General features: G+C 39.8%; 1 protein-coding gene across 1 annotated transcript; it reads right to left on the bottom strand.

The window, feature by feature from the left end:
- Positions 1-6,243: 6,243 nt before the first annotated feature.
- LOC149187109 (uncharacterized) lies at positions 6,244-7,512 on the bottom strand. Its single transcript, XM_089409555.1, has one exon. It carries the CDS (start codon positions 7,510-7,512, stop codon positions 6,244-6,246), a length of 1,269 nt encoding a protein of 422 aa, XP_089265681.1.
- Between the last annotated feature and the right edge of the window lie 3,886 nt (positions 7,513-11,398).

Raw genomic sequence — 11,398 nt, forward strand, 5'->3', positions numbered from 1 at the left:
CTTGTAAAGCCAATAGGAACTCACCTCTCCAGTCTTGGAACAACATCCCAAACACTGTTCCTAACTATGGAGTCATACTCCTCCAGCATAGCATCAACCCAGACTAGTTGTTGCACTGCTTCCTTGAAAGAAGATGGTTTTGTCTCTATACATTCCCCAACAAGGGCCATGTACTTAGTGTACTGCTTAGGTGACCTCCTTTGTCTACGCTAAGAATATGGCTCTCCCACATTCTCTCTCGCATCCATCAACAATCTGTCAGCTTCCCTTAAGCGTTTCTGCCCATCTCTTGAAGACTCTGCATGAGTGGATTTCTCCACTCCTGGATCCTTTGCATGCAGCTGCTTTGCATCAGTTTGAGGCTTCTCCTCCTTAGGAACCAAAAGTTCCTCCTCTGCATGCAACTTGAGCTCCCTCTCAAGGAAAACTCGCATGGCCTTTAGCTCATCGAACTTAAGATCTCTACAAACCACTGTCCTTTGAATGGTAGGCAAATACACCCGATAGTTGTGGGGAGTATCAGTGTACCCCACAAGTATCCCCAACTCTGTTGTTGGCTCTAGCTTCTTCCAGGCATCCTTGGTCACATGGAAATAAACCGATGAGCTAAATATCCTGAAATGACCCACATCTAGTCTCTTCCTGGAGTAAGCCGCCTCTGGTGTCTTCATACCAAGTATGCGATGTGGGCTTCTATTCTGCAAGTATATTGATGTATTGCATGCCTCAACCCACAAGTGAAGTGGTAGGCCTTGGTCATGCAGCATCGCCCAAGCTACTCCCACAATTGTTTTGTTCTTCCTTTCGGCCACCCATTCTGCTATGGGTTATGGGGTGTCGTCAACTCCCATTTAATTCCTTCTGCTGCACAGAATTCCTTAAAATCTTGAGAGACATACTCTCCACCATTGTCACTTTGTACGACCCTGATTTTCTTTTCAGATTCTTTCTCAACCAAGGCTTTGAACTCACAAAACCTTGAGAAGGTTTGATCCTTCTTCTGCATGAAATAGATCCAACATCTACGAGAAAAATCATCAATGAAAATAACATAGTACCATTGTTTAGCGGTGGAGGTTGTCGAGAATGGTCCACACACATCTGTATGAACTCACTCCAAGATTGCTTCAGCTTGACTGTCTCGATCCTGAAAGGAATATTTTACGTACTTACCCAAGGTACAACCTTTGCATGTATCCACTTGCTCAAGTTTACCCTTAGGAAGTCCGATAGAAATCTGTTGCATGATATTCAAGGCCCCATGGTGCAAGTGGCCCAATCTTCTATGCCATAGCTTGCCAATATCTTCGCTTTTCAACAACTCTACTTTGGAACTCAATGCAGCACAATCATCTACCTCCATCTTGTAGAGATTCTTCACTCGAATCCAAATCCTCTTGGTCTGTCCCGTGGCGATGTGTCTCAGGAATGCCTTTCCTTTACTAAAGACTACACCATAGCCTTTGTCTTCCAACATTGCGATGGATACCAGGTTCTTCTTCAGTCCAGGCACATACTTTACATCAGCCAGGGTGAGAGGAGATCCATGCTCCCTCTGAAACACAACTGTACCTTCACCTGAAACACAGTACTTTCCATCATCGCCCATCTATATGCGCATTTGAAGGTCCTTCTCCTCCAAGGTACTGAATAAACTCTTGTCGCTAGTCATGTGGAATGAGGCTCCACTGTCCAAGAACCAAACACAACCCACCATCGATGAAACCATGCATGCGATGAGGGTAAAATCCAATTCGAATTGTGAGGCCAGTGCCTCACTATCTGATCCTTTCAAGGATCCCTTCTTGGATTTCTTCTATGGACAATTTGTTGCATAATGGCCCACCTCATGACAATTAAAGCATCGCACTTTAGATTTGTCAATATTTTTCCCACCATGGGAAAAACTTGATTTGGAATGGGAAGCCTTCCCTTTCCCTTTCCTCGCCTTACTTGCTAAGGCTAGATTTTCTTCATCATCCATCTCTAGTGCTTCTCCTAATCTCCTCCTGCATCAGATCCGACCATAGTTGTTCCCAATCTGGCAGTTTCTTTTTTCCATTTACTGAGTCTTGGTAGCTATGCCAGATCTTAGGAAGACCAAGGAGAGAAAGACTCACCATGTCATCATCAACTGTCATGATTCCTACACTTCCAATCTCATCCCTGCAGATGGTGAGCTTGTTCAAATATGTAGAGATTGTGTCTCCCTTTTCACACTTGATTTTCTGAAGCTTGTCTTTCACCTCCAGATTCCTCTTATCGCTGTTGTTCTGATATAGATCCTTCAATGTCTTCCACATTGAAAACAGTGTCTCCTTCCCATGGAGACTAGAGACAATATGGTCTCAAACTCCCTCCAGAAGAATCCTCCTCGCTCTAGCCACACATTTCTTCCATTCCGCCAATTCTTGGGCATTAGCTACTGCTGGCTTGGGGACTTCTTGATCAATGAAGTCCTTCAAACCATTGTCCTCTAATACCACTTCCATGCGATCCTTCCAGGCTATATATTTCAAGCTGCCATCCAGGGCATACTTGAGTCTCAAACCATTGAACGCCATTGGTGAATTTTGAGATGTGATAAGAATTCGATTTCTATAATCAAGAACTTCAAACTTTGAACTTCTCCCTTCTTTGTATATTGTTCTCTACTTTTATCACCTTTACTCTGATACCATGCAGAAATTTCACCGTAGATCACCTAATAATGCAATATACTAAAGCAAAATACTTGATCTACTTCTACAAACAAACTTGCATTTTGAGCAAGATCAAATAGAACACATATAACAGAGAAGTAGAAATCAATCACACATGAACACAAAAGAATACTCTGGGGAAAGCCTCAGCTAAAAACCCCGATCACTTTATTATCATACAAGTGGAAATATCTCAGGATTACACAAAGCTTTAGCTCACAAGCTATCCAGATCTCAGTACAATCCCTCACTGTTGCTCATAGACAGAATTGACAACACATATGCCTTCCTTCGGTCCTCCAAGCCTCCTATTTCCTTGCGCAGTTTCTCCTGGGTCCTCAAGCTGCCACCTGTGTGTAATTTCCTCACACACTGCTCACTAACCTCTGAAATAACTGCGCAATCCTCAAGGAAAGAATTCCTTCTGCATGCAAGAGATATCCTCATGGGAATATTCCTACAACTGATAATACACTGTCCCATCCTTTGATCTCAACTGGGTCTCTGTCTGAACTGACATGCATGAGTTATTTATGAGATAATATTCAGTTATCTGAAGTACACTAGTTGCATGCATGCATGCATTGACTAACTGAACTCACAATCAGTTCCACAAACTGTTGGAACTAATCTAACTGGACTTAACTCAATTAACTAAGCTAAATAATTACAAATCAAAGTACAACCCATCCTGATCTCCTTAATTAAGGGATAACTTCCTCAATCAAATGGATAATTGTTGCATGTCTTCACATATATTTCATGTTTGATTTTCTCCAACTAATTAACTCAAGATGAATTAATTAATTATTTTACAAATAGTTGCTGAGCTCAAATTCGAATTTTAATTCACAATTTTAGTTTAGGGACTAATTAAAATTGGAATGTATCCCGAAATGCTATCTATAGCAATGCTATTTTTTATCATTTCTATTTTTAGCATTTCTTGTTGCTATTTTCAACATCCTTGACTCCCTTATGTTGTCTAAGTGATTGTGTCTTTACAACGTACTTCGGTCATATGCTTTGCTCCTAACAATCGTACGTTGGGGGGGAATCTGTTATCACCAAAAAATTGATCATCTAGCCCAATTTACTAGATGGATCGAAGTACACCATGTAAAGCCAATTTTTCCATAGTAAAAATGCTTTCATTGTGAGAAACTACTTAATAAACCACCTGTTATCTCAAAATCAGGCCCTGGAAGGCTGCAAACCAGGAAGACTTCAAGTAACTATTTCAAACCAATCTTTAGACTAAGGCTTAGCCTCCCTAGCCTGAGAGGGCTCTCTCAAAGGGTTATTGATTTTGACTAATAATAAGATGGCTAACTCTTGTGGAATAACATTGACAAATATGAAGGCTGGAAAAACATTAAACAAGTTTCCATTGGGCCTATGGAGTCAATCATACTTCAGTAAATAATGAGACTGCCTTTACATAGAAGTCAGGGCATTTAGCATTTAGATGTTCAGAACACAACTCATATAAAACCACAGTTCATACATGCATACAGGAAGTCAGAGCATGATCAATGAATTCTGAGTGATTACACATATATGCAACTGTAAAAGACTTTAAGGAAAAGATAAAATCACCATTCTGAACATGGAAATCCCTCATGAATCCTGAGAAGAAAAACAGCCAACTTATATTACTGAATTCTGTCTTTACATAAGCCAAAACAGTACTCTGTTTTATAAAATATCCAACCCTTATTACATTGTTGTTTCAGCTATATATAGAACTCTTATTCTAACTAATTCGATATTCCTCCTCCAGCATGAGGCGAATTTGATTCTGCCTATGATGACACCTACTAACATTTGAAACTAACTAATAAATACAACTGACTGTTGACTGGAGTTCTAAGAGATCTAAATCAAGTAGGACTCTAACACCATGTTATGCATGATGGATTTAATTACAATGGTTCTCGTTCTTTGACATCTGCTCTCCTTCTGGCAGTGGCTGTGATAGCTGAGATGAATGTTTAATGCCCCACGTTTACCTTGGGTGCTGAATCTTTTAACTGTTCAGAAGTATTAGGAGATGTCCCTGGTTTCTCGGCTTCAGTTTTCTCCAAAGTAGTCGAATGCACAGAAACATGTCTTCAGTCCTTTAATTACCCAAAATGTGGAAGACTGCCACGTTTTGATGCGTTGTAAGCTTGGGCTATGAACATGTGTGCAGGCAAAAAGTTTCTTACAGGCAGCTCGTTTGTTGTATCTTGAATGGTGATAAAGGAGCTTTACAACAGAAATTTGAACTTGGGTTAAAATATTCCACCTTTATAACGTACACCTGTCTTGATCTGAATGGCTATGGTAGCTCCATCTGATGTCTTGCATATCCTTTAGGTGTCTCCTTTTCAAAATTCCCGCTCATAATATCAAACTGTCTGTCTGTGTTAAAATCATCACCTACAGCAGTTTCGTAGTGCGCTACGAAACTGCTGTGTAATTTCAAACAGCTTGCTTTTTAGTGCTTAGCGGACCAAGTAGTGGTAGCTGTGATATTACTAATGCAACAACTATACGACTATGAACATGAGGTCAAAATGCTGCTACACTCTCACACTCTTAATTATACACATGGATAACTTGATGTCGATACACAAAGTATGTAAATCCAAAAATATGACTATGAAAGGCAGCAGTATTGGTGTGACCGCTGCATACACCAGTCCAAGCAAAAAGTATAGTTGAAGTTGAGGAAGTGCTTCTGGGAAACCGACACTACCAGGATCCATGGCATTCTCCCTATCCTTCTCAGTCTTCATCAAAAACATGTTCTTCAGATAAAAATGATTAATGGCTTAAATCAGAGAATTTCACCAGCAATGCAAGCCCATCCATCAACCATGATATAAGTGATGAAAAAAAAGGTAGCTTTCATTGGTATTGAAACTCCAATAGTCTTTAGTATCTTGGTAGAAATCCTTGAAGAAATGACTTGATAATTTTCACCTCTATTATTGATTTCAGGAAGGGAGCAACCTTCTCAATTCCATCAAGGTTGGCCAATGACTTTATTATTGTAGCTACTTGAAGTACATTCTGTGCTAACATTTGTTGGCCTTTCTGGAATAGCATTGCCATGACTGCTGGAACACCTGTTTACAAATTTCACAAGATTCTTCCCACTGCTCGACAGAGATGCAGCCGCACCTGAACAGCAACAGGGTTTTTGCCTTGTAGAATGTGTGACATTACTCTCTTCAACATCCATTTCACCTTTATTCCATGTGGTTTCTTCAAAATCTTCACTGGCAATAGGATGAGTTTTAAGAAGATGACTAAAAGCCCCACCTAGTCTAGAAAATTCAATATGATGTGAATTTGCTTTTAGAAATAAGCCTATAGGAAAAGTTTGTTTTCCCCCCGGTGAAGAAATCCTGCCCCAGTATCTATTTTTTGTCTTGGTCCCTTCATCAATTCACATGTATCATCCATACCAAAACCTTCAGACAAGAAATGCAGTAGTATTGTGTATGCAAAAACAAGAAGTGAGTTATTTGAAAGACCAGGTGGAGGCATGTTACGATCTGCTCCTCTGTTCTTCCAAACAAGATTCTGTAAAAATGACGTGAACACTGAACCTGCTGATTGTGATGGGCTGGATGAGGGACTGAAGTTTATCAAAAGCCAACTCCGACGGAGTTCCCATAGTAATTATCTTTAATCGCAGCCTTGAATTTTTCCTCTGGCAATGGCAAGCATTCCTTCTGAATACGGAAGCGTACCTGGGCTGGAAAAGGCTTCTTTTAGTCCAAGGATTCCCATTTACAGGGTACCAAAATGCAGCCGAGAAATTGTGTGTCTGTCCTATAACAAATTGAACATCCTGTTGAAGACAACCAGATGTGCACAGGGGCCTGGAAAACTCAAAAGTGTAAGTCCCTTTGCTACCAGTCGATGCATATGGGCTTGCATTCTCCAGAAGACCAAAGGAATTGTCAATCAAATCATGCCACCACGCTCCCTGCCAATCATTCTGCGCACTAAAATTAGCACCATTTCCATTTCCTTGAGGACCCAATCCATCAAGATACCGACCGTGTGGATTCCATGCATATAGATCAACCAAATGGCCAAACCTATCTCCTCCAGTGCCATTTGCGTTATCAATTATGTTGGCGCCATACAAACGACCTGGAATTGCAGTTCCTATTGAAAAGTGCATTATGTCCACTTCATGAACACCGCAACTTTTGCTTGTACAACTGTCAACCGTCTCTTTGCAAGCACCCATATTATGATATGTTGCATTACCGCCAACTTGGAACATGAGTGATACAGAAGGGCAACTCATTTCCATTCCTTGCACATAACGATATTCCCCCGGTACTTCTAGCAGGAAGAAAATATTGTGACCATCATGCAAGGCCTTGACAGTCATTTTGCCGCCTGTACATTCTTTATCCTCGTCTGTATCGAGGGCTGGGCGGAGAGGAAATGAGTGGCCAAGGATGTTATTCCAGTCCTGTGATTTGCCATCCAACGTGATAATTCCAGGCATGTAATCTGCTTGAATTTGTGCAGTGGCACCCGAATCATAGTGAAATCCACCTTCTGCCTCATTGTGGCTCTGGATCGACTCAACCGTATAACTAATCGTAATTAATGAACGGCCACAGCTATTGAACAACTTTGGTCTTGGACTGTGGTTTTTCTTTGGCAGCGATTCCTTCATGCAACGGGAAGAATAGGACTTCTCATATGGATCTCTTTTAAGCTGCAGTGTTGTTGGCCTTGCAATGTTTCTGAGATTGTCTGGCAAGCATTTACATCTGCTCCTGGGCGCCATAAAATTCATAACAAAGGCTAGTTAGAGAGGGAAGAAGGCTACAGAACACGTGTCAATACCGTCATGTAAGACCTTACACATGCTATTCCAGTAAAATTCTTGCAGAAAATATGACAGCTGGGGTGAGATGTGCTATGGATCAGCACAAATCCCCGATTTCGTAGCGTAGCCAGTGAAAAATATGAATTATGTGCTACGAAATCACTTAAAACATGCTGCGCTGCGAAACTGATAGAAAGGATTTATGTGTTGCGAAACCACTTAGACAATTTCAGCTTTGAAACGAGCTTGGACATATGATATCCATGTGAGATGTGAGACCAATAATAGACATAAGACAGAGAATTGACCCCTTTATACATACCAACAATACTCTTAGCAAGACTCCTAATCAAACTATTTAGACTCTAAAAACAGATGAAAAGACTAGACCCAGAATTGACACTAACCCTTTGACAAACAATAGAACTGATGTGAAAAATTTAAAATTTTTTCTTGAGTGATAACAGTGGCTCCACTTGGGATAGTGTGCTCCTGTAGTACACTAAGAACTCACAGGTCCAGTGCCTTATCCATTTATGACAAACAAAGATTTGCTTGACAAGCATTCCCTTCAATATTCTGGGGCGTTCACTTCGGGCTTAAGTTTGATGATGACTGTAGGAGAAAGAAATCTACATCTACTGAAAAAAAAAAAAAAAAAAAAAAAAAAAAAAAAATGCTCAGTCAACCTTGAGCTTATTTGCATTTTCCTACCTACCTACCCTATCAGCTGCAAGCTCCACTTGTAGCTCAAGCAACATGATATTTCCAATAAAGCCAATCAATTGTCTTCTCTGATATTGGAGGCTCTTGACTGCATTCAACCTCAAAATAACCATGGTAGTGAGATGACCACATCAACTCATAATATACTTGATCTTCATAATACAAATGAAAATGAAAGACCGGAGTGCAAAGCTTGTCCATATATTCACTTATAGGGTCAAAGAAAACATGGTTATGTTGATGATCATCATAACATTCTGCATCTTTAGACAACTGATTCTCAACCACACAAGGTTCTCTTGATATGCTATCGAACTGCTTTTCTGAAGGCTGCCTACAAACAATGTAATTTTCCTCTTTCTTATGATCAGTTATTGCTGTAAGCTGCTGAGAAGTTTGACATAAAAAACCAACCTTTTCCTCTGCCTGAGGGTCGTAAAAGCTATCTTCCAGTACTTCTTCTTGCTGTTTGCAATCAATTTCGTACTCATAATGATCCGAAGCCTGACAAATCTGCTGCATCTCTACATCAATATCAGAGGATTGAACATGGTTTTCACAAGTAAACCCCTGCTGATCTTCATGCTGCGTTTCATGAGATATTATACCTTCTTCTTGGTGCTGGAATGGATTGTTATGAAGAGCCTCTAAAATTTCTTCATCCATAAATTCATCATCATCATAACAATCCTCCAAGTATTGAATAAGACTTAAAGAATGTCTACAGCAATCTTTGAGCAACAATAAGGAAGGATGACATTCTTTATACATCTCATAGAATTTATCATGGAAATCAGCAAGAGAATATAATGAACCATTTTCCAAAATTTTATACCAAGACCATGCTTTTCCTACTAAAGTGGTCTTAAACATCCTCATGAGACAATCTTCAGGGATATGAACCTTAAGACTGCGTATATGCATGTGGAATTTAACCAAATGAAGAGCAGCATTATCCTTCTTTTCATCTTTGAATATTGGAAGATCATCTAACCAATCAACCTCTGGCATAGGATTTGGAAAACCAGGGATATGAGACCGATTCATAGGAGCATACCTGGCATTCATTCTTGCAGTGGAATTCATCTTGAAACTTCATCAAGCTACTGATCTTCTAGCAGTGGAGTCACCTTCCAATTTCTTATTCGATGTGTGGAGTCACCAAGGTAGTTTTGCAGCCTCAAAAAGATGTCTGAGCTCCTGCTACCTTCAGAAGTTCAACCATTAATTTCGGGAATGAATAGACTTCAGGCTCCCGGCAGACGCACCAAAATGTTATCTCAAAATCAGGCCCTGGAAGGCTGCAAACCAGGAAGACTTCAAGTAACTATTTCAAACCAATCTTTAGACTAAGGCTTAGCCTCCCTAGCCTGAGAGGGCTCTCTCAAAGGGTTATTGATTTTGACTAATAATAAGATGGCTAACTCTTGTGGAATAACATTGACAAATATGAAGGCTGGAAAAACATTAAACAAGTTTCCATTGGGCCTATGGAGTCAATCATACTTCAGTAAATAATGAGACTGCCTTTACATAGAAGTTAGGGCATTTAGCATTTAGATGTTCAGAACACAACTCATATAAAACCACAGTTCATACATGCATACAGGAAGTCAGAGCATGATCAATGAATTCTGAGTGATTACACATGTATGCAACTGTAAAAGACTTTAAGGAAAAGATAAAATCACCATTCTGAACATGGAAATCCCTCATGAATCCTGAGAAGAAAAACAACCAACTTATATTACTGAATTCTGTCTTTACATAAGCCAAAACAGTACTCTGTTTTATAAAATATCCAACCCTTATTACATTGTTGTTTCAGCTATATATAGAACTCTTATTCTAACTAATTCGATATTCCTCCTCCAGCATGAGGGGAATTCGATTCTGCCTATGATGACACCTACTAACATTTGAAACTAACTAATAAATACAACTGACTGTTGACTGGAGTTCTAAGAGATCTAAATCAAGTAGGACTCTAACACCGTGTTATGCATGATGGCTTTAATTACAATGGTTCTAGTTCTTTGACATCTGCTCTCCTTCTGGCGGTGGCTGTGATAGCTGAGATGAATTTTTAATGCCCCACGTTTACCTTGGGTACTGAATCTTTTAACTGTTCAGAAGTATTAGGAGATGTCCCTGGTTTCTCGGCTTCAGTTTTCTCCAAAGTAGTCGAATGCACAGAAACATGTCTTCAGTCATTTAATTACCCAAAATGTGGAAGACTGCCACGTTTTGATGCGTTGTAAGCTTGGGCTATGAACATGTGTGCAGGAAAAAAGTTTCTTACAGGCAGCTCGTTTGTTGTATCTTGAATGGTGATAAAGGAGCTTTACAATAGAAATTTGAACTTGGGTTAAAATATTCCACCTTTATAACGTACACCTGTCTTGATCTGAATGGCTATGGTAGCTCCATCTGATGTCTTGCATATCCTTTAGGTGTCTCCTTTTCAAAATTCCCACTCATAATATCAAACTGTCTGTCTGTGTTAAAATCATCACCTACAGCAGTTTCGTAGCGCGCTACGAAACTGCTGTGTAATTTCAAACAGCTTGCTTTTTAGTGCTTAGCGGACCAAGTAGTGGTAGCTGTGATATTACTAATGCAACAACTATACGACTATGAACATGAGGCCAAAATGCTGCTACACTCTCACACTCTTAATTATACACATGGATAACTTGATGTCGATACACAAAGTATGTAAATCCAAAAATATGACTATGAAAGGCAGAAGTATTGGTGTGACCGCTACATACACCAATCCAAGCAAAAAGTATAGTTGAAGTTGAGGAAGTGCTTCTGGGAAACCGACACTGCCAGGATCCATGGCATTCTCCCTATCCTTCTCAGTCTTCATCAAAAACATGTTCTTCAGATAAAAATGATTAATGGCTTAAATCAGAGAATTTCACCAGCAATGCAAGCCCATCCATCAACCATGATATAAGTGATGAAAAAAAAGGTAGCTTTCATTGGTATTGAAACTCCAATAGTCTTTGGTATCTTGGTAGAAATCCTTGAAGAAATGACTTGATAATTTTCACCTCTATTATTGATTTCAGGAAGGGAGCAACCTTCTCAATTCCATCAAGGTTGGCCA

Source organism: Pinus tabuliformis, chromosome 3_1, assembly GCF_031772625.1.
Source record: "Pinus tabuliformis cultivar Carrire ecotype Pingquan chromosome 3_1, CPIR1, whole genome shotgun sequence".
NCBI classification, from domain to species: Eukaryota; Viridiplantae; Streptophyta; class Pinopsida; order Pinales; family Pinaceae; genus Pinus; species Pinus tabuliformis.